Source organism: Scyliorhinus canicula, chromosome 1 (genome assembly GCF_902713615.1).
Source record: "Scyliorhinus canicula chromosome 1, sScyCan1.1, whole genome shotgun sequence".
Lineage (NCBI taxonomy): Eukaryota > Metazoa > Chordata > Chondrichthyes > Carcharhiniformes > Scyliorhinidae > Scyliorhinus > Scyliorhinus canicula.
In genome coordinates this window covers 66,457,614-66,482,471 of record NC_052146.1, presented here as the reverse complement: position 1 = coordinate 66,482,471, position 24,858 = coordinate 66,457,614, and the positions used below count along the sequence as shown (strand labels likewise).

General features: G+C 46.2%; 1 protein-coding gene across 3 annotated transcripts in view; it reads right to left on the bottom strand.

Moving 5' to 3' along the window:
* The window catches only part of bicdl1 (BICD family like cargo adaptor 1), a 121,529-nt gene extending 97,403 nt beyond the window's left edge, over nucleotides 1-24,126 (bottom strand). The window contains exon 1 of one of the 3 annotated variants that reach the window (XR_005460070.1): nucleotides 23,142-24,124. Coding sequence is in view for 2 of the 3 variants with exons in the window: in XM_038792121.1 (XP_038648049.1) it covers nucleotides 23,142-23,483 (342 nt within the window). In the remaining variant the exon portion in view is untranslated. Of the gene's footprint in view, nucleotides 1-23,141 lie in introns of all 3 variants that reach the window. The other 2 variants (XM_038792121.1, XM_038792126.1) reach the window with 2 other exon arrangements.
* Between the last annotated feature and the right edge of the window lie 732 nt (nucleotides 24,127-24,858).

Sequence of the window (24,858 nt, the reverse complement as noted above, 5' to 3'; positions counted from 1 at the left end):
GACAGCAGTGTTTCGGATGTCCTCAAATGGGATGCAAAGTTGCACAGATGAAATGCAGTCCCACCTAGCCTCGCGACTGACAAAAGAGTTGTCAGATGAGGATGCTATGATCAACAGGGTCAAAGGCTGAAGACAGGTGAAAAAGGACGAGGAGAGATAATTCAGTTTAGCCCAATGTCCCGTGACTTGCTAAGAGGGGCTTCCATTTGGAGCGGGGTTGGAAACCTGATGGGAGTGATTCAAATGGGAAAAAATGGATGCAGATTTGGGAGGCAATCCAGAATTTATGAGAATAAAGGCAAGTTGGAGATGAACGATGTGGTAATTTGCGAGAATAGAGGTGTCAAGGGCTGATTTTATTTTGAGATTAGGGGTCATGGCGGCAGATTTGATGAAGAAAGGGGAAGACTTGAGTAAAAAGAACAGTTAACACTACCAGCTAACATGAGAGCCAGGAGGGTAGTTAGGTGGTCAACAGTTTAGCAGTCAGGAGCACGATCCAATCCAGCCAGATCTGGCAGTGAATGGCTAAACCAGTCGAATGTAAAACCTGTTCATGAATGCATTCCTTTTGCACTTAAAGGAGGAGAGATAAGGACCTTATCAGGGATTAAAAGTATTAATCAACACAGTGACACAATAACCCTCAACTGCTATCTTTATTTCCACTGAAACAACAATACCATCTCTGATCTCAATCCACTTTTAAATAGAGTTAGCACTCAGGAATACCTGCTGCATAGAGATGTCTTGGATAGTCCACTTTGAGAAAGAGGTATCTTTTGAGATTACTTGAAAGAACGAGACCTGACACCCTGTCAGAATAATGCAGAATCTCTGGCTTTATTTCTTCAGAAGCTTTCTCAGCGCACCTTCCAGCCATAAAATAACCATGAAAATTTAAACACCTGACTGCTTCAACCCATGGTTCCTCCCATCAACAACATGATCTTTTTAAGCTGAACACAATGTATCTAATTATCTACTCCTCAGGGAGCTCTCTTAATCTAAATAAAAGTCCATTAGCCCAAACTTTCATGATGCTTTACTTACACCTCTGACGCCAAAGAGCCAGGTTGTCTTTCAAACATGGATTTTTAAAACATGGGGACAGTGAAGGAATGGAGATACTTTTCCAAGTCAGGATGGTGAGTGGGCTTGGTGAGGAAATTCCAGGTCGTGGTCCCAGGTATCTGCTGCTCTCGTCCTTTTAGATGGTAGTTGTCGTGAGTTTGGAAGGTGGTGTTTAAGTAGCCTTGGTGAGTTTGTGCAGTGCATCTTGGAGATGGTGCACATTGTTGCCACTGTCCGTTAGTGGTGGAAGGAGTGAATGTTTGTGGAAGAGGTGCAATCAAGGGAGCACTATAGCAATCAGGGAATGAGGGAAGTTGGTTTAAGTCATGACTTTACATACCAAGAGTACTGTTTATAATATAGAATGGTTTAAAACTATGAATGCCCTTCATCCACAATATCCCAAACCTCAACCCCAAACAGGAGGTCGCAGCCCCTAATACACAACTGGAGAGTGATGTCGGAGAGAACTGCAATTAGAATCCACTTGCTACTGCATTTTATCATCAATTATCACAAGTTTGATAGACCAGTAGACACTTTATAAAAACAATGGGCACATTATAAGGTTTCCAATGACTGGAAGAATTCACTAATGAATAAAGGTTCTTCTACCTCAAGCACCTTCTCTGATTCATGACATTAAAGGTGGCAAAGCCACATTTGAAATCAGGTCAAATGAAAAAATAACTACATCAGCAAAATACATTTCTGAACAGATCACAAAAGAATGACTAAACTTATTTCATACTCAACATTCAAATGCAGAACAATCAAGAAGATTTCAATTTATCATACAAGTTTGGAGTTACTCACTGCTACCATATAAAGTTCCTGTTCGTGGGGTTACTCAATGAGTCACCAAATTAAGTCCTTCCCCATTCAGCAGCAACATTTTTACTTGTCGTGTAGCTCCAAGTAGTTATGTCACTTGTTCATCAAGGTCAGGATTTAAAATCATAGAGTCATAGAACACAGAAACAGAGCCTTTGGGCCGCCATGTCTATACCGACTGTCAAATACCAATCTCATTTACCAGCACTTAGAACATAGAACATACAGTGCAGAAGGAGGCCATTTGGCCTTTCGAGTCTGCACCAACCCACTTAAACCCTCACCTCCACTCTATCCCTGTAACCCAGTAGTCCCTCCGAACCTTTTTGGACACCAAGGGCAATTTATCATGGCCAATCCACCTAACCTGCACATCTTTGGACTGTGGGAGGAAACTAGAGCACCCGGAGGAAACCCACACAGACACAGGGAGAACGGGCAGACTCCGCACACATAGTGACCCAGCAGGGAATCAAACCTGGGACCCTGGCGCTGTGAAGTCACAGTGCTAGCCACTTGTGCTACCGTGCCCCCCATTTAGTCCATAGCCGACTATGCCGTGGCAATTTAAGTACTCATTTAAATGCTTCTTAAATGTTGCTGGAGTACCTGCCTCAACCACCCTCTCAAGGTTGCTTTATTGGTTTTCTCATCACAAAGAATAGCATTTTACACCAGCTCTCTGTCACATTTCCCATACAAATCAGCACTCTCCATTGTTTTATAATGGGACGTTGGTTCCAAACCCTGACATTAACAGCTGTAACATCAGCCACATTAGATGGCTGCAATATAAACAGAAAACAGAACCCAAAAAAAAAAATTTGCCTCAGTCAGTGCAAGTAAAGGTTTCATTTCAACAATTTGTAAACCAAATTGGGCTTCCGTTGTAATTTGTGCTACAACAGATGCCAAGGAACAGACAAATGGTCTGAGTGATCAACTTCACCTTTTACTCCCATCCCTCCTACTGCTGTGACGGGAGAAGGATTTGTGTGTTTGTCCAGACAGGGTTATTTTGTTGGACTCTAAATTAAATTAGCTAGATTAAGCTCAGTTAACCACGCAAGGCAATTATAATAGTGTAACCCCTTCAAGGGACGATCCTTAACAAGCCACGTGACCCACCCAGAACCTTTGGAAGGGGAGCATGCGAACTTGGGCATATCGGGTGCCAGGGTATCGACCCAGGGAATCATCAGAGAAAGCTTGCAAATCGAAGGAACTGGTCCTGTGTTAATCTGTAAATGTAAAGTTCTTCCTTTGTTAACAAATCACTGTTGTGATTTAACTCTACCTCATTGTATAACCTTATGCTAAAACATTGGCGACAAGAATAAATCAGTACAGTGGAAAAGGACAAGTTGTCGACTTTTGGAAGGGGGGGAAAGAAGTGGCCTCTTGGAGATCTGCAAAAAGATAAAGAAACAGCCAGTCAAATAGCTATGTCAGTATTTGGGAAAATCATCCTTTTGATTTGGAGGATGAAAGTTAGGGCCATTATGTCGAAAGGCTTTAATACTTTTTCACTGCCAAGTAAATTACAGCAGAAGACAAGCAAAACATATATTACTCTCAGTTTGCGCCCACAGCGTCATGGGAATGTCCCTTTAAGAACTATTTGTCTTCTCAAATGGCTGCAGTGATGTCATTGTGTGGGTGGATCTGGACTGTGGATCTGGTTTTTACTTTTGTTTTGAGCTGGAAGCTGTTTATGGCTCCGAGTTTTACTTTCGGTTTAGACAGCTGGAAGCTGTATTCAGACTACAAGGATCTTGGGAGTCTCTCTCTGCATGTTAAAAAGGTGTCTCCAAATCACTTAGAACATAGAACAGTACAGCACAGAACAGGCCCTTCGGCCCTCAATGTTGTGCCGAGCCATGATCACCCTACTCAAACCCACGTATCCACCCTATACCTGTAACCCAACAACCCCCCCCCCCCCCCCCCCCCCCTAACCTTACTTTTTATTAGGATACTACGGGTAATTTAGCATGGCCAATCCACCTAACCCGCACATCTTTGGACTGTGGGAGGAAACCGGAGCACCCGGAGGAAACCCACGCACACAGGGGGAGGACGTGCAGACTCCACACAGACAGTGACCCAGCCGGGAATCGAACCTGGGACCCTGGAGCTGTGAAGCATTTATGCTAACCACCATGCTACCCTGCTGCCCACTTGATAACTTCAAAGTAATAACTGTGTTCTGGAAGGAATTCAAACCTACTGTTTTGTGGTAAAAAGGGATTGTCTGATTTATGGATGTTGTTACTCGAGTGAAAAAGTAAAGGGAAGTTATTACGGGTTAAATATAGAATACTGTAGCTGTGTGGGGTATTTAGGTTTTCTAGTTGATAAAAATACTGACTATTTGTGTTTATAAAAGGTTAACTGAATTTGTAGAATAAACTTTGTTTTTGATTTAAAGTGTTTAAGGCACTGTTGCATAACACCTTAAAAATAGGCCCTTGTGCTCCTCATATGCAAAATCTATAAACAGTTGTAGGTCAGGTGAATTCCATGATATACTTTGGTGTTCTCTGAACCCTGGCCCATAACAACAGATATATAACCTTGTGAGAAGCCTGACATCTCCAGAGGCTCCGGACTTCAAGGGCGCATTTCTCCGTCCTGCCGATATTTCTGGTGCCATCGGGATTCTCCATTTCGCCAGCTAGTCAATGGGATTTTCCATTGTGGGGCAGCCCCACGCCATCAGGAAACCCCTGGGTTGTCGGCAAAACGGAGAATCCTGACGGCGGAGAATTCAGCCCCAGGTCTTTCAATCAACTAGTGAGAGACCACTACAACCCCAACCTACCATCATATTCAGTGCCAGAAATTCAATTCAGCTATTAGGGTTGCTGAAGAAACCGTATCCGCTTTTTTAGCCAGGCTTTGACAGATGGCTGAACATTGGTCCACCTCTCACAGGTTACGTGACCATTTGGTCGGTGGTATCAATAACTTGAATATTCAGAAGACGTTGTGGGCAGAAATCAGGATATCCTTATACAAAGTGGTTGAGTTGGCTCAAGTGATCGAAGGCACTGAACAAAGCGCTTTTAAGCGAGGTAAATCAATTATGGTGGGAAATGGCAGCCACTCAAAGTAACCTTAGTGAAGGTGCAGCAGAGGTTGAGAAAAGGAAGAGTGACCATCAGTCACGGGGTCTAGAGGCTTGTGAACATTATGGGGGAGACCATCCCCAAGGTAGATGCAAATGCAAAGAGTTCATTTGTTTCACAGTCAATAGAAAAGGCCATATACAAGTCAGATGAACAGACAGACAACACCTAGTTCACCCCTCCAAAAAAATCGATGACTTCAGTGAATACGTTTATGGAAGACCTAGGAGAGAAGTTCAAAGTTGAGAAGCTCAACATGAAGTTAAGTAAGGCACCCCGCCCCCCCCCCAAAAAAAAATTGTCGGTAATGTTATCAGCCATCGATCAAATATGGGTGTAGATACAGGTGTTGCTGCCATGGTGGTAGGAGAGCAGAGATACAAGTATCTGTAGAGAGTGCTATAACCTTTGCATCGCGGCAGTATAATGGCCACTTTAACCTGGGGAGGTTCTGAAGATAATGGGCACGACATCAGCACCAGTATCATATCAGCACCAGTCTGCCTATTTACCTTTAATCGCAGTAAAAGGAGAGGGGACAAGCCTCATGGAGCGAGACTAGCTGAAGAAAATCAGGCTAAATTGGCTGGAAATATTCAGCTTCATGGACGGGGTTTTCCAGGAACTTTTGTATAAGTATCTGAAGTTTTTAAGTGAGAGCTAGGTGCATAAAAGGGGTAAAGGCCAAAACCTGCATAGAGTCTGATGCAACATCAAAATTATTTTATAGTCCTCATCCAATTCAAGGTGCTGCACCGGGCCCACATGACTGGGACGAGGATGAGTAGGTTCTTTGGGGGTGAAGACAGGCGTGTCAGGTGCTCGGGGAGTCCAGCGAACCATGCCCATATGTTCTGGGTATGCCCGGCACTGGAGGAGTTCTGGAAGGGGGTGGCGAGGACGGTGTCGAGGGTGGTGGGATCCAGGGTCAAGCCAGGATGGGGACTCGCGATTTTTGGGGTTGGGATGGAGCCGGGAGTGCAGGAGGCGAAAGAGGCCGGTGTGCTGGCCTTTGCGTCCCTAGTAGCCCGGCGAAGGATCTTGCTATAGTGGAAGGATGCGAGACCCCCAAGCGTGGAGACCTGGATCAATGACATGGCGGGTTTCATTAAGCTAGAGAAGGTCAAATTCGCCCTGAGAGGGTCGGTACAAGGGTTCTTTAGGCGGTGGCAACTTTTTCTCGACTTTCTGGCTCAACGATAGGGTACTGGGACAGTAGCAGCAGCAACCCGGGGGGGAGGGGGAAGGGGGAGGGGGAGGGAAAAGGGAGGGGGAGGGAAAAGGGGGGGGGGCGGACGATGACTATGTTTGTTTGTTTATCTAATTTTAATTTATTTTTAAGTTCTTTTGTTGTTCATTGGGGTTGGGGGGGTGAGGGGATGTGATACATGCGTCGATACGGTCTGGGGGTGTTACAGTTATTATGGGTTATTTTGTTGCATTTCATTGTTTGTCGTTATGTTTTATATTTTCTGTAAAAAAATTCCAATAAAAATTATATTTTTTTAAAAATTATTTTATAGTCCAACCGGTACTCGTGCCCAAAACCAAAAAGTTTGAAGTGGAACTGAAACTTCTGGAAGACTGGGGAAAGTTTATTCCAATATACAAGGTTGCCTTTCGAGGTTTCATCTACACTATATCACAGTACACGGTGGAGAGCCTGTGACAGGGGATCCCAAATGTTATCATGTATTTGGACGAAATCTTAGCAACGGAGGCAACACCCAAAGAGCATAGTGCCAATTTGGAAGTCCTCTGGAGATTTAAAGAAACTGGTATATAAACTGAAAAGCTCATATCAAAGCTCCAAAGCATAGGACTTGGCTCCTCCCTCTGGAACTGGATCCTCGATTTTCTGACCCACAGACCACAATCAGTAAGAATAAACAACAACATCTCCTCCACGATAGTCTTCAAAACCCAGGCCCCACCAGGCTGCGTATTTAGCCCCTATACACACACGTCTGCGTGGCAAAATCTGGCTACAAGTTTGCTGACGACACAACCATAGTGGGTCGGATCTCAAACAATGATGAGTCAGAATACAGGAGAGAGGAAGACAACCTACTGGAGTGGTGCAGCGACAACAATCTCTCCCTCAGTGTCAGCAAAACTAAAGAGCTGATCATTACTTCAGGAAGCAAAGTTCTGTACACACCCCTGTGTGCATCAATATGGTCGAGGTGGAGGTGGAACATAGAATAGTACAGCATTATACAGGTCCTTAGGCCCATGATGTTGCGTCGACCACTTCTCCTAATCTAAGATCAACCGAACCTACACCCCTTCAATTACTGCTGTCCATGTCCCTAATGACTCTGACTCGACCACCTCTGCTGGCAGTGCATTCCATGCACCCACCACTCTGTGTAAAGAACCGACTCTGACATCTCTCCTATACCTTCCTCCAATCATCTTAAAATTATGTCCCGTCGTGACAGCCATTTCCACCCTGGGGGAAAGCCTCTGGCTATCCACTCTATCCATGCCTCTCATCATCTTGTACACCTCTATCAAGTCACCTCTCTTCCTTCTTCTCTCCAGTGAGAACAGCTCTAGCTCCCTCAACCGTTTTGCATAAGACATGCCCTCCAGTCCATGCAGCATCCTGGTAAATCTCCTCTGAACCCTCTACAAAGCATCCACATCCTTCCTATAATGAGGCGACCAGAACTGAACACAATATTCCAAGTGTGGTCTAACCAGGGTTTTATTACGCTGCAGCAAAACCTCGTGGCTCAAACTCAATCCCCCTGTTAATGGAAGCCAACACACCATACGCCTTCTTAACAACCCTATCAACCTGCGTGGCAGCTTTGAGGGATCTATGCACGTGGACCCCAAGACCCCTCTGTTCCTCCACACTTCCCAGAATCCTGCCTTTTATCCTGGATTCAGCATTAAAATTCAACCTTCCAAAATGAATCACTTCACATTTATCTAGGTTGAACTCCATCTGCCACTTCTCAGCCCAGCTCTGCATCCTGTCAATGTCCTGTTGTAACCTGCAACAACGCTCAACACTATCTACAACTCCCCATCTTTGTGTCATCAGCAAACCCAGCATTCTACTGCCTCATCCAAGCCATTTATAAAAACCACAAAGAGCAGAGGTCCCAGAACAGATCTCTGCGGGACACCACTGGTCACCGACCTCCAGGCGAATACTTTCCATCCACTACCACTCGCTGCCTTCTTTCAGCCAGTCAATTCTGTATCCACACAGCCAAATTTCCCTGTATCCCATGCCCCCTCATTTCTGAATGAGCCTACCATGGGGAACCTTATCAAATGCCTTACTAAAATCCATGTACACCACATCCACTGCCCGACCTTCATCAACATGTCTTGTCACATCCTCAAAGAATTCAATGAGGCTTGTGAGGCATGACCTGCCCCCCACAAAGCCATACTGACTATCGTTAATCAATCTATGTTTTTCTAAATAATCATAAATCCTATCTCTCAGAATCCTTTCCAGTACTTTGCTCACCACAGACATAAGACTGACTGGTCTGTAATTCCCAGGGATTTCCCTATTCCCTTTCTTGAACAGGGAAACAACATTCTCCTCCCTCCAATCATCCGGTACTACTCCAGTGGAGAGTGAGGACGCAAAGATCATCACCAACAGCGCAGAAATCTCCTCCCTTGCTTCCTCTAGTAACCTTGGGTATATCCCGTCTGGCCCAGGGGAATTAACTGTCCTGATGCTTTTCAAAATTTCCAGCATATCCTCCTTCTTAATATCAACCTGATTATATTAACCTGGTTCACAGGAGCAATAAGGTCCCTCTCTCTAGTGAATACTGAAGGAAAATATTCATTTAGGGCTTCCCCAACGTCCTCAGACTCAAGGCGCAGGTTCCCTCCACTATCCCTGATCTCACTCTGATCATCCTCATATTTCTCAGTAAGTGTAGAATACCTTGGGGTTTTCCCTAATCCTTCCAGCCAGGGCTTTTTCATGCCCCCTTCTAGCTCTCCTAAGATGGTTGACAGCTTCAAATTCTTAGGTGTGCACATCACAAAATATCTGTCCTGGTCCACCCACGTCGACATTACGACCAAAAAAACACAACAGCACCTATATTTTTCAGGAAATTCGTCATGTCCACATTGGCTCTTACAATTTTCACAGATCCACAATAGAAAGCATCCTATCTGGCTGCATCACAGCCTGGTATGTCAACTGCTTGGCCCAAGACTGCTAGAAACTACAGAGAGTCATGACATCCTAGTCCATCACATGAACCTGCCTCTCGTGCATTGACTCTGTCTACACCTCCCGCAGCCTTGGGACAGCGGGCAGCATAATCAAAGACCCCTCCCTCCCAGCGAATTCACTCTTCCAACTTCCTCCATCGGGCAGGAGATACAAACGTCTGAGAACACGCATTGACAGATTCAAAAACAGCTTCTTTCCCGCTGTTGCCAGACTAACAACCCTCTTATGGACTGACCTGATCTCTTCACACATCTTGTACTGAGTAGTACTACACTCCTGTATGCTTCACCTGATGCCTGGGTCTATGTATTTACATTATGTATTTTATGTTTGCCCCATGTATTTTCTTTTCATGTACGGAATGATCTGTCTGAACTGTACACAGAACAATACTCGTCATTGTACCTCGGTACACATGACAGTAAACAAATCCAATCCAATCCAAAAGTGCACATTTCAGGCCGATGAGACCACGCATTTAGGTTTCGAAGTTGATGCAAAAGGCCTACATCCATTCGAGGACATGGTAAAAACAATAAAAGGGGTGACAGAATCAAGAAACGTGACGAAGTTGAAGTCCTTTTCAGGGATGGTCAATTATTATGGCTGTTTTTAAATCCAATTTGTCAACAATTTTGGCACCCCAACAGCACCTGTTGAAGAAGCACCAACGATGGAAGTGGGAAGATTCTCAGAGGAAATCTTCTGACCAAATGAAACAGGCCCGATAATCATTCGGTCTTTTGTCCACTTCAACCCAGACAAACCCATAATAGTGACGTGTGATTCATTGCCTGATGTCATAGGGGAGGGGTGGCACATTCCCATAAGATGGAAGATGTTGTGCAGCGGCCTGCCGCCTTTGCTTATAGAACCTTTTTGGGTGCTGAAAATATGTATTCACAGATAGATACAAAGAGTTTGGCAGTCATTTACGCAGTCAAGAAATGCCATCAGTATGTTTAAGGCCACCACTTCACCATCATCTCGGACCATTAGCCACTACTTGGCCTTTTCCACAAGGGTAAACCAGTTCCGTCGATTGCATCAACCAGTTCCGTCGATTGCAAGGATGGGCATTACTGTTAGCTGTGTATTGTTCTGCTTTTCAATGCAGACAGATACGCAGATACCAAATGCTGATGCTTCCATTTCCACAGATGGTATCTGTGCCTCCCATTCCACAAATCATCTGGATCTGAATTTTATCAACACTTTTCCATTTCATCAGCCCAAATCAAGACGTGGAATGACAGGGAGCATGTTTTATCAAAGGTAAAAAGAATGGTTCTCACTGGCTAGCATTTTGATAAGTCAGAGCAAGACAGGCCCTACTTGCAGCATAAGGATGAAATTAGCAGTGAGGCCAGGGTTTTTTTGTGGGGGTGCAAAGTGATAGTGTCACCCCAGGCGTGAAAGCCACTTCTCCAGGATTTACATGGTGTGCATCCTGGCCAAACCAAGTTGAAGATCTTGGGCAGGAGCTACATTTGGTGGCCAGAGATGGACAAAGAAATAAAGAGCATCGGCAGCCGTGTTGTCATTGCCAGATGCAGCAGGCCCTTCCGCTCATAGCAAAACTACACCGTTGGGAGTGGCCAGGATGAGACGCCACACCAATTTTGCTGGCCCTTTTCTGGGAACGATGTTTTTATCATGCGTTGAACAACCTCGTCAGCTACGAAGCTGCGGCAAACGTTTGTAACATGACATTCTGAAGGTGATCCTTTCTGATAATGGCACTGCTTTTACAGCTGATGAGACACAACTCTTTATCAAACTTAAAGTATCCAGCACATACGCACAGCCTCTTACCACCCAGTTTCCAATGGGTAGGCAGAACGAATAGTGCAATCTTTCAAAGCTTCAATGAGGAACAGGCCAACAGACTGCTGCTGCTTTGCATAGCCAATTCTTTAGTCATACAACACGACTCCACATGCAACCACCGGAGTCACTCCAGCCAAGTAGTTGATGGGTCAGCACCAGATGTCCCGCCTTGGTCTTGTTTTCCCGAATTTGATGGGGAGGGTGAAGGCCTCTCACCATTGCTCCGCCAAGGGAGACAGGTCATACGAGTGGAGGATTTTGCTTTCGTCTGAAATTTCAGAGGGGTACCAGCTTGGGTACCCTGGAAGGTTATTGCAAGGACTGGCCCGGTGTCTTAGGTCATCAGCCTTCAGGGCTGAAAAGTGCGGAAGCATGTAGATATAAGGTGGGAAGCAAGGCTGTGTGGACCCAGTAGTAGCTACCAGTGTACCAGTCACCGGGAGTCAGTGGTAATAGAGCCAAGGTCTTTCCAAGAGGAAACTCGTGTGCCAGCAGAAGGAGCTGAGGAGGGTGTCAGTACTGGCTCATCTTCGGAATCTGCAAGACTACCTGCCACTGATAGGGACTCTGATGGATGCCACAAGTATGGAGGAACCGATATGAGATGCAGCCCTCTGCAAGACTGACTTTATAAACTTTGCCCACTGGCTCCCTTACCGAGAATTTTGGTTTAACTGTACATAGTTGTATACAATAGTTTTTGTTTTCGTAATTGTCAGGTAACTTAAGGGGGATGAATGTAACAACATAGCCTCTTAAAAGGGGTGATCCTTCATGGGCCATGACTCTCTCCGAGTCATTGGGAGTGGAGTGCAAAAGCATGAACCTATCCGGTGCCAGGGCATGGGCAGAGGGAGCGGGGGATCACCAGAATAAGCTTGGGCGTCGAGGGAACCAGTCCTGTATTGAAATTGTGTTGATCCGTAAATATAAATTTCTTCCTTTGTTAACAAATCACTGTTGTGGTTTAACTCTGCTTCGTCCTATTACCTCGTGCTAGAACAACAATGAATAAAAAGAGCTGAAATTTGAGTCAGGACAGAGAACATGAAGAATTGAACTGGCAGAAATGGGAGGGAAACACTGAAAGATCTGGATTGTGGAAGCATTAAAACAGTTCTATAAGCAAATCAGCAAACAATAAAAATGTGATTTTTTTTTGTTAAAAACTTGAAAATCCTAATATAGGGCTAGATCCATTGATGCTCAAAATGTGAACAAAAATGGAACAATGGCAATTTGAGATCACAAGATTAGGCTTCAAAGGTCTAAAGGTTGATAGAATGAAGGCAAGCTCCATTGCCTTGAGATTCTAGAAAGAATCTATGAGTCAGAGATGTTGTAAATTTAAATACCATCAGAATGTAGGGAAGAGATACCGTGTGTAAAACACGAGAGAGAGCTTAGGAGGGACATGAAAGAGAAGCTCAAGGAAATAATGATCATACAGGAATATTAATATTAGAAAAATATCTGTATCTAAACAAATATCACAAGACTAGTTTACCATGTGATTATAGATTAGTCCGATCACTATCAGTATCAATACAATGTCACTCCCTGTAACCATCTGCATGATTGTCAGTGTCTTAGTAATTTATTCACAGCTTCTTTGTGTAGGAGGGTGGATGTTTCGTGAGGGCCAAAGAAAAGGTTTGAATATTTTTTTTAAATAAATTTAGAGTCCCCAATTCAATTTTTTTTCCAATTAATTTAGCGTGTCCAAACCACCTACCCTGCACTTCTCTGGGTTGTGGGGGTGAGACCCATGCAGATATAGCACTGAATAATGGAAAGAAAATTCTTAATTTCACAAAAATTACACAGCATAAACCCTAACTACTCTGAGTGTGGACCCATCATGTTCCGCCAGTACATGGGTGCATGAATACCAACCATCTCCAAAACGTATGACCTTACAGCACTCTGCCAGTACATGGCAATTTGAACTATAACTATTCTCACAGTGCAATCTGCCGTACTATGGGATTATCTGCGAAATTTCCATTCACAAGGTCTCTTGGCATTAATATGGGACACAGCAACATTTAGCAGCCTTGACCAAAAAGATATTTTTTTAATCTTACTAACAATTTTATCATTTTGGTACTCTCAGAATAATTTGTTTTCCTGAAAACATAATCATCTGCAAGAGGAGTGACTAACCCTCACTACTTCTAGTTACTATGGCAGCTGCTGCTTTCTCTCACACCAAATAAGCAGGGAGGGCTTGAGACCACAGACTTAGCAAAGAAGAGGGGCAATCATTCCAATTTAAAAACTGCATGTTGCCCCTCTTCAATGATGTTCTCCAGCAAAACTCTTGCAGGACGTGAGAGCATGAACCTGAACTGTCCTCATAGCAAGGGTCCTGCAACATAGTCAATAGGAATTTAAATTATTGCACCATCATCAGGAACATCACTTCAAACTACTCTCCATGCAGCTACAATCAAATGGAGCACAATCAGCTGAGTCATTCCCAACATCTTTTCAGAATTCTGTGAAAGTATGGTATTAGAATTTTCTTTAAAAAAAATAGGAAACAAATAGTTATTTTTCTGAATCTTTCACAGATAATCAAATACATTTATTTTCCCAATAATAATATAGCAATGCATGCATCCTTAATTTTGTATTACTTTGTTGCATCCTGTTTGACGAGGCCCAATGTAGCATCCATACCCTGAGGCCATTTACAAAGTATTTTCTATTGCCGGAGAGGTGTCCCAAAGATTGAACATGATTGAATGCTGTTTACGTTTTGCATGCATGGTATTGCAACATCTGAAGACAGGCACATCCCACATGGAAAGATACTGTAGACGCAATTTGTGCTGTTATCTTTGTTGGATTGAAACATGTGATGCATTTCCGGCACAGTTTGGATACACTGCGCAAGATTGGGGATTCAAAGCATCACAACGCAATGTAACTTTCCACAGTGCTGGCCCTGAGGTCCCACTGAAAATACACAAGGATAGGATACCAAGTCCCCTTTGAGATGCCCTTTGGACATGCAAAACTGGTAAAATACTAAGATTCTGAGCTACTAAAAACTTTATAGCAGGGCTGTGACACACTGAGAACATTACATAAAGAATGGTAAGAGTAGGGGTGGCATGTGGCGCAGTGGTTAGCACTGGGACCACGGCGCTGAGGACCCAGGTTCAAACCCCGGCCCTGGGTCACTGTCCGTGTGGAGTTTGCACATTCTCCCCGTGTCTGCGTGGATTTCACCCCCCACAACCCAAAGATGTGCAGGTTACGTGGATTGGCCATGCTAAATTGTCCCTTAATTGGAAAAAAATAATAATTTGATACTCTAAATTTTTTTTTTTAAAGAATGGTACGAGTTCTTTCACCCATTCACTATTCTACAGCTGTGATGGCATTTTCATTTGAATATCAGAGGTTATGGGTTCAAACCCCATTCCACAAAATTAAAGCATTAATCTAAGCATTCCAGCAGAGTACAAAACTGAGTGTCAGGGAGGGGGGGGGGGGGTTGTTGTTGTCTTTAAATTGCACTTTAGGCCAAGGTTCCACTTTCCCTCAGCCAGGGGTGAAGGTTCACATGACAAAAGTGGAGGGTAGAGCTTGCAGGGTGCTGGTCAATATTTATCCTTCAAGCAACATCATGAAAAAGATGATCTGGTCACTCATTGTTGGTTGTCGGATCTTGATGCACACAAATTGGTTGCCACATTTTCCAGCTTGACAACCATGATTATACTTCAAAAGTACTTTGTAGAAAGGTGCCAGGGATACAAGTTCTTACTTTTTTTTTATAACAGCAAGTGAGCTTAGAGCACATCACAATATCTGATACCGACCCAACAGTTAAATTTTGCCACCATATCACTTAGAAATTCTGTACTATTTCCATGCTGCAGATGTTTTTCCTCTTCACTTAGTGATTCCATAATGGCCATTCAGGAATTTTGGATATTTTTAGTTTGAACTATTGTGGAACGGAACTCAGAAAAATGATCTTTCAATTTAATTTAAGTTAACCACGCCACATAAGTGTGAGGCAATTAACAGCTCAAACTCAAGAGAATCTAAAAAAAAAAACCTTGACATTCAATGGCATTACCATCGCTGAATCCCACACTATCAACATCCTAGGGGTTACCATTGACTAGAAACTTAACTTGTTACAAGAGTAGGTCAGAGGCTGGGAATTGTGCAGCGAGTAACTTACCTCCCGACTCCCCAAAACCTGCCCTCTATCTGCAAGACACAAGTCAACAGCGTGAAGGAATACTCTCCCACTTGCCTGGATGAGTGTAACTCCAACAGCGCTCAAGAAGCTGAACATCATCCAGGACAAAGCAGCTCATTTGACTAGCACCACATCCCGACCGATGTACAGTGGTAGAAGTGTGCACCCTCAACCAGATGCACTGCAGCAACTCACCAAGGCTTTTTCAACAGCACCTTCTACAGCCACAACCACCACCATATAGCAAAACAAGGGCAGCAGATGAATTCGGAGCATTTCCGATTCCTTCCCAAGCCACACACTATACTGAATCAGAACTATATCATCGTTCCTTCCCTGTCATTAGGTTACAATCCAGAAATTCTTCTTGACAGCACCGGGTGTACCAACCAGATGGACTACAGCAGTTCACTGCCATCTTCTCAAGGGCAATTTGGGATGAGCAACAACTTTGGACTTGCCAGCAATGCTCACATCCCATGAAAGCATTAAAAAACATCCTACTAAAAGGTTTGTGTTAAAGAGAATTAATTTCACTTCTGCCGTCCCGTTTCCCCAAAAACTGTAGTTTAATAGTACTCAAGAGCATCACTTGCAAATTGATAGTGACTCTTGGCAACCACATCAATTTCTGGATTGCCACTGCAAATACAGCTGCTCATCTCAACCCAATGCACCCACCATCCATTTTGAGCAGCAGAGGTTTGAGGACACGTAGCTGAACATCAAGGAGATCACACAAAACATTGAAGGCTACTGCACTACCTACACCAGAGGGTGTTTCAAGAAGGCAGCTCACCACCACCTCAAGGGCAATTAGGGATAGTCAATAAATGCTGGCCTAACCAGCAATGCCCACATCCTATAAACGAATACAAAAGTAATTACTGGACTGGAGCAATCTGGGTTGAATAGCCAACTTAAATATTTATAAAATGTCCAAGTGTATTGAATAAAATATCTGCAGAGGACAGTACACACAGCAAAGTGTAACAGTGTGCTGTTCACATTTCACACAAAGAAACTGAACATGCTGTACACTCTCCACTTGGACTAATAGAAACAAAGTTTATGATTTATCGTGCACCTATTTGGACTGAACAAACGGACTGTACAGCTCATGTGGCATACACTTGGCCAAGAAATGGAAAAGATCGTTGAAAGGACGTTCATTTCAAATGTTAAGCAGGGAAAGAAGGGAGCAAAGAGATTCTTCTGCCCCCTATTTTACCTTCTCACAATATAAAGGCTTTGCTGCTTTGAGGACTGGAAACCAGGCCTCATGAAGCCACATCTCAGCTTTAGCCTCTGAGAACTAAGTGCACCCATAGTTTTCATGATTCCAGACTGCATTTGTGATCTTTGACAAGGAGATAATTGATTTGGGAAAATTCACCAGACATTTGTTACTAAAATGTTCACGTCTTGCATCCTGTTAGGGACTGAGTAGCAAAAAGGGGTGCTAAACAGCTTAGAAACTTATTGGGGCCAATTTTCCTCCTTTCCCCCGGGGGCCTGAACTCAATCAAGCACAATGCACACCAGATGGGGCTCAAACCTGTCTGGGTTTGCAAGCCAAAGTCATCATCACAGCCATGGCATTCTCCAGGAACATCTCTAATTGAGGAATTGTTGCCCAACTGTCAGAGGAAAATGTACCTGAAGACAGCTGCAATGCCACCACCTTCAGATATCTCTGTCCAAAAAGAGCAACCAAAGGTTCGCCAGCCTTGATGATCCTTGTGGAGAGGCCCAGGAACAGGAGTAGGCCATTAAGCATTTCAAGTCTGTTCTGCCATTTAACACTATCATGGCAGAGTGGACACTTCAATGCCTTTTACATCCACTAATCTACTATCTCCATAATCCTTTACGTTATTGTTAACCAGAAATCTATCAATCCCCCCCCCGCCCCCCCCAGTGTAAAAAAATTTCTCAACTCGGTCTTAAGTGGCTAGCCTCTTATTTTGAAACTCTGACTCCTGGTTCTCGACTCCCCTATCAAGGGAAGCATCTTTCCTTCAAGTATTTTGTAGGTTTCAATGAAGTCACCCTCATTCTTCAAAATTCTAGACAATACAGGCCCAATTTCCCCAACTTCTTTTCATAAGACAGTCCCACCAGCCCCAGAACAAGTATGGTGGATCTTGGTTGCACTTCCTCTGTGGTAATAATATCCTTGCTGGAAGGAGATAGCTCTCAGATTCTACCACCCTAAGGTTGTGCACAATTTAAGATAGTCCTGCTGTATTTGTGCTAAGCAGAGGCTCAGGAAAATGAGACTGCTGATAAGGTGAAATTGGCATTAGCCTTAATATTTGAATACTTCTGCCTACTCTTGCCATTTATACCTCCTGCCTCCCAATTCAGAAGCCTCTATAGATACATGTAAAATACAATGGGGTATAAATCCTGCATTACTATCTCCATTCTTCTTCCTCTGTTTTGAGACTGGAGAAGATGCAGCAAGGACACCTCACGAAGGAAAATTAGTCCTACAATGTCCAGTGCTGAAGACTAGTAGCGATAAGTCTCTGGAAATTCTTTGGACACTTTGAGAGAGAAGGTACATGGTTCAGGACTGATAAATCTTTCAATTATATGACTAACACTAAAAATTGGAAAGAAATGGTGGCAATATTATTAAGTAAATTAGCTAAGCAAGCTTACATGCTCAGTAAAATCTATGTCAGTGATTTGTTGCATCTGAACTTGCATAGGTATTTTCTTTCTCCTGTTGCACAGGCTTCATTTACAGTTCTCCCTCCTCCACCATTTTTATACTACCCATCATCAACAACACCCAGAATTGTAGCATTGACTTCCACTGATGACACTCAATCTGCCTTACTCCTTCTTTACTAATCCGGAGGCTGTTGTAAGTCTCTTCATTCCTAGGCCAGCATTAAAAAGCAGGCAAGTCAACATTTCTTCCATCATTGTGTTGAATTCAAACCAATGCCACCCACTTCAGCTCCCACCAGCAACTAGATACCCTAGCCTTGACTACCTTAACCTCACTGGATCACACCTCGAGCCAAAGTGCAGAATCCTGGCATTGTATAATCAATCCCAGCCTTCTGCAATTTGTTTTGTCAGAATGCCAGCCTCCACCTTGTACAATTAGCTGATGTAGGAGGCTACATCTGTTGTCTGTACCGTTGCATTGTTCCAGATTCCCAACCTCTCGAACTTTATCAATCTTTGCTAATTCCCTGTGCCTCAATGAATAAATGTAAATAAACACCTTCCCAACTCCAGTGCTCTTACGTCCTCTCCTACCCCTATATCCATTGTGCATTCCCAGCCTCTATGCTTCCTATTCCAGTACAACCTTCATTCCATACGCGAGCATTATTAACAACTGCTCTTTCAGTCACTATCCCACTGTCTTTTGGATTATATTCACTGAATCTCTCCACATTTCCACCTCCCTCCATGCTTTCCAAAGCTCCCCAAGGATCTGCCTTTGTCTCTCCAACTTTTACTTTGCTCTTCTGACGTTTGCCAACTTTTCTTTCGGTTCGGAGTGAGAGACATCATACAGCATGGAGGGTAGACAAGTTGCTACCTTTGGTCAAAGAGGAATATACTCTCATCCTTCCTTTTATAAGAACATAAGAACTAGGAGCAGGAGTAGGCCATCTGGCCCTTCGAGCTTGCTCCGCCATTCGATGAGATCATGGTTGATCTTTTGTGGACTCAACTCCACTTTCCCGACCACAACACCATAATCCTTCATTCCATAGATTCACAACCCTTTAAGTGAAGAAGTTCCTCCTAAACTCAGGCCAAAATCTACTTCCCCTTATCTTGAGGCAATGCCCCCTATTTCTGCTTTCACCCGCCAATGGAAACAACCTGCCCACATCTATGCTATCCATTCCCTTCATAATTTTATATGTTTGGATAAGATTCCCTCCCCCCCCCCCCCCCCCCCACCCCCCCCCCCCCCCCCCCACCCCACCCCACCAACCTCTCCTTGTAATCCAACACCCTCAACTCTGGGATTAACCTAGCGAATCTCCTCTGCACACCCTCCAGTGCCAGTACGTCCTTTCTCAGGTAAGGAAACCAAAACTGAACACAATACTCCAGGTGTGGCCTCACTAACACCTTATACAATTGCAGCATAACCTCCCTAGTCTTAAACTCCATCCCTCTAGCAATGAAGGACAAAAATAAATTCTCCTTCTTAATCACCTGTTGCACCTGTAAACCAACTTTTTGCGACTCATGCACTAGCACACCCAGGCCTCTCGCACAGCGGCATGTTTTAATATTTTATCATTTAAATAATAATCCCTTTTGCTTTTATTCCTACCAAAATGGATAACCTCACATTTGTCAACATTGTATTCCATCTGCCAGATCCTAGCCCATTCACTTAACCTATCCAAACCCCTCTGCAGACTTCCAGTATCCTCTGCAGTTTTTGCTTTACCACTCATCTCACTGTCATCTGCAAACTTGGACATATTGCACTTGGTCCCCAACTCCAACTCATCTAAGTAAATTGTGAACAATTGTGGGCCCAACACTCATCCCTGAGGGACACCACTAGCTACTGATTGCCAACCAGAGAAACACCCATTGATCCCAACTCTTTGCTTTCTATTAATTAACCAATCCTCTATCCATGCTAGTACTTTACCCTTAATGCCATGCATCTTTATCTTATGCAGCAACCTTTTGTGTGGCACCTTGTCAAAAGCTTTCTGGAAATCCAGATATACCACATCTATTGGCTCCCCCGTTGTCTACCGCACTGGTAATGTCCCAAAGAAATTCCACTAAATTAGTTAGGCACGACATCCCTTTATGAACCCATGCTGCGTCTGTGCAATGGGACAATTTCCATCCAAATGCCTCACTATTTCTTCCTTGATGATAAGATTGCAGCACCTTTCCTACTACCGAAATTAAGCTAACTGGCCTATAATATATTTTATATGCACATCTCTGTTTTGCACAGAAGAGGGGAAGGAGGGCTTGCTGAAAAATAAACACCGAAGTAGCATTGAGACTGTTGAACACCCTGACCAAAAGGAAAAGGGAGGCGATGGATGTTATCGTGGCCTATTTTCATGACATGCAACATTCTTGATTTATTTGTACTCAAAATCAAGAAAACTCTTTTCCAAACAAGGAACCCTTTCATATCAGTGTCCTAGTGCATGAGCAGCAGTCCTGGAGCAGGAAGAGATAAGCTTGACTGGAGAGGTGCACTGAACCAATTTGTTGAGATTATGAGGCACATCCATTTTGCGGATTTGATACAAATTAAAGCAATGTATCAGGACCCTAGAAAATTTTATGTAGCATTACTCTGGAACTGCTTGACCACCATCATCACAGCCTCAGGAGCTGATTCAGGAGAGAAACTGCCCATTCCGCTAAAGTCACGAGCAGTAAAGTGCCCTAAAGTTACAGATCAGCGTTATAATATTGGTAGTTCAACCACATCTAAAACACTTCGGTAAGTTCCAGCTTGAAAATGGTCACGAGTCATCAATGAATGTGTTCTTCCAAATGACATTGAGTTTAAGATCAATTCGATGCCTCAAGGTACAAGAGACCCAAACAAGCTCAATGGGTTAAGATTGTGCTTAACAAATTAGAACATAATATCCACTATTAAAGTCAGGCATCACAATATATAGAGCCCATCAGTGAAAAACTTATGACATTATAACACTTCCAGGTTAGAGATTTTGAAGTGACACCTTTTTTGCCGTTCTTGAATCAGGTATGTACAGTGAGATTCTGGGGTAATCTAGTGGCACGAGATCATCAGTGCACTGTTGTAACTGTGCAAGCACGGATGGGCAACGATGACATAGAATGGAATAGGGTAGCATAAAATGGCACAATTAGACTATAAGCGGGCACAAAAGTTATGAAATTGGAGCCAGAGGTATAAGACGCAGTAAAATGGGGGTAAAGTTAAGGTGAAATGGAATCGCATGAGATGGCAGAAGTGCTGAGGGATGAAAGGAATGGAGGTTGAAAGGGAAGCGGGCGATTAGGGGAAAACTTGAGGGAGGGGGGGGAACTTGAGGGGGGGCGGGGGGAAACTTATGGGGGGCTGGGGAAACTTGAGGGGGGTGGGGGAAACTTGAGGGAGGTGGGGGGGAAACTTGAGGGGGGGCGGGGGGGAACTTATGGGAGGGGCGGGGGAAACTTGAGGGGGGAAACTTGAGGGGGGAAACTTGAGGGTGGGCAGGGGGTAAACTTGAGGGGGGGGCAGGGGGGTAAACATGAGGGGGGGGCGGGAAGGGAGCCTGAGAGGGGGGGGAACCTGAGGGGGGGGAACCTGAGGGGGGAGAGAGAGGAAACATGAGGGGGGGCGGGGGGGAAATCTGAGGGCGGCGGGGGGAAATCTGAGGGGGACGGGGGGGAAATCTGAGGGGAGCACGGGGGGCAGGGGGAAACCTGAGGGGGGGCGACAGAGGGAAACCTGAAAGGGGGGCAGCGGGAAACCTGAGGGGGGGGCAGCGGGAAACCTGAGGGGGGGGCAGCGGGAAACCTGAGGGGGGGGCAGCGGGAAACCTGAGGGGGGGCAGCGGGAAACCTGAGGGGGGGGCAGCGGGAAACCTGAGGGGGGGCAGGCGGGGGGCAGGGGGAAACCTGAGGTGGGGGCATGCAGGGGGGGGGGGGAACGTGAGGCGGGGAAACCTGAGGTGTGGGGGGGGGGACCTGAGGTGGGAGCGGGGGCGTGGAAACCTGAGGTGGGGACGGGGGTAGAGGAAACCTGAGGGGAGACGGGGGGGGGGGGGGGAACCTGAGGGGGGAAACTAGGAGGGGGGGAAACTTGAGGGGGGCTGGGGGGAAACCTGAGGGGGGGGCGGGGAAACCTGAGGGGGGGGCAGGGGGAAACCTGAGGGGGGGGCAGGGGGGAAACCTGAGGGGGGGCAGGGGGAAACCTGAGGGGGGGCAGGGGGGAAACCTGAGGGGGGGGGGCAGGGGGGAACCTGAGGGGGGGGGCAGGGGGGAAACCGGAGGGGGGGGCAGGGGGAAACCGGAGGGGGGGCAGGGGGAAACCTGAGGGGGGGGCAGGGGGAAACCTGAGGGGGGGGCAGGGGGAAACCTGAGGGGGGGGCAGGGGGAAACCTGAGGGGGGGGCAGGGGGAAACCTGAGGGGGGGGGCAGGGGGAAACCTGAGGGGGGGCAGGGGGAAACCTGAGGGGGGGGCAGGGGGAAACCTGAGGGGGGGGCACGGGGAATCCTGAGGGGGGGGCAGGGGGAATCCTATGGGGGTAGGGGGGAGCCTGAGGGGGGGTTGTGGGGGGGGGGAGCATGAGGGGGGGGTTGTGGGGGGGACCTGAGGGGGGGGAATAGGGGGAATCCTGAGGGGGGGAATAGGGGGAATCCTGAGGGGAGGTAGGGGGAATCCTGAGGGGAGGTAGGGGGAATCCTGACAGGGGGCAGGGGGAATCCTGAGGGGGGGGCAGGGGGAATCCTGAGGGGGGGGCAGGGGGAATCCTGAGGGGGGGGGGTTAGGGGGAATCCTGAGGGGGGGGGAATCCTGAGGGGGGTAGGGGGAATCCTGAGGGGGGTAGGGGGAATCCTGAGGGGGGAAGGGGGAATCCTGAGGGGGGAAGGGGGAATCCTGAGGGGGGAAGGGGGAATCCTGAGGGGGGAAGGGGGAATCCTGAGGGGGGAAGGGGGAATCCTGAGGGGGGAAGGGGGAATCCTGAGGGGGTAGAGGGAATCCTGAGGGGGGTAGGAGGGAGGAAGGTATTGAGATGGGCTTTAGAGGGGCTGAGCTACAATAAACGATCTCCAGGGTGAAATGGTCAGTGGGGTTTACCTCCAGCTTGTCTGTGAGCTCTCTCTGCATCAGCTCGAACTGGTTGCTCAGCTCCTGATTTCTCTCCAGCAATGCTTTGCCCAGCTTGGCCGCCAGGATCAGGTCACTGTCCTTCTGCCGGAGCTGGGACAGCAGCTCCTCGATGCCGGGCTGAGCGGCCGCCTCCTCGCCGGCATCTTCTGGCCGCTCGGCCATGGGGAAATGTTCATCGAACAGGAGGCCGGGGCCAGTGGAAGGAGGGGGAGGGAGACTGAGGAGTGGCTGCCCCGGCCGCTCGGCTTCGTCTCCCGGGTACGGGGGCTCCTCGCTGTGTGGGAACTCGTGGAGCCACAGAGCGGCCATGGGCTCGGCTTGTTGCTGTGGGGACAGGGAGGAAGGGAAGGGGGTGTAGGGAGAGGGCGGCCTCGGCTCTTAACGCGATCGGCTCCGATCCCGGCTCAGCTCCCGGATTGCACCGAGTCCCATCGACCTGCCTCCCGCGCCCTGCTCGGGATCGGGCTGGCCAGGCCCAGCTCTCGGGGTCCGGTTCTCGAGGTCGCGGCAGGGTCGAGCTGCTGCTGTTGCCCCGGGGCACAGGTGCTGTTGTCCGGCTCTGCTGCTCGCTTGCCTGCTGCTGCTGCCCCGCTCCGCCGGGGACGGTGAGCCCATACTTCACAGGGATGCAGCTGGAGACATGATGCTGCGGATTGCGAGCAAAGACTCCAACTGCTACCCAAGCCGTCCACACCCCTCTGACGGAATCTGACACCTGCACCGCTACAAGACGCTCATTGGCACAGAGCAAGTGTCCCCATCCTGAACAGCCAGACAGGGAGGGACTGGGATAGGTAAATAGATCACAGGAGGCACCCAGAGTCACAGAAATGTGCAGGGGTACCAGAGAGAAACAGGGAACACGAGTTCAATGTTTCGTGAGAAATGAAGCGCAGGCTGGGAATGTTTGGCCATCGGGGTAACTGCAGGGAGGCAGACATAAACGAGGGAGGAAGCTTGAGATAAATACAGGGAAATTGTGTTGTGGATGGAGGGACAGATTAAAAATACAAGGGGACATGCAACGCGAGATCATTCTAGAGAGATACATGCGGGATAAGATGGGGAGAAGTAAAGGGAATGAAACAGTGCTAAAGAAAGAGAAGGAAATATAAGCGGAGGTGGTGGTAAATCGTGTATAAATACACAGAGAGAGAATGAGATAAATGCAGGTTGGGCGAAAGTGAGAAGTAAATATAGGGATTGAGAGCTCGATAAAGAGAAAAATAGAGACACGGAATAAAAAGAGAGGAGGAGGAGATAAATAGGGAGAGTAGAAAATACAGAAAGGATCAGAGCTAAATGAGGGGAAGGATAAGACCAATTCAAATCGAGAAAGACAGAATCACAGAGGGAGAGAAATACGGGAGAGCTGATCAAAGTGAAAGATAATTAGAGAACAACCAAGAAAGTGAGCAATAAACAGGCAAAGAGTGGGAGATAGCTACCGAGAGAAATGGCGAGAGTGATCGAAATTTACAGTTATGGGGAATCAAAGATAAGTGCAGAGATACAAGTAATGATAAATAAAACAGAAAGAAAAATACAAAGTAACAATCTAGTGACCTTTGTTGCACCCACTCTAAGGCATGTATACTTTTCCCTTCACAACAGTGGACTGTTTACAGTCCTCCAACTGTAGCCTCACCAAAATCCGCTATGATTGTAGCAAAACTTCCTTAGT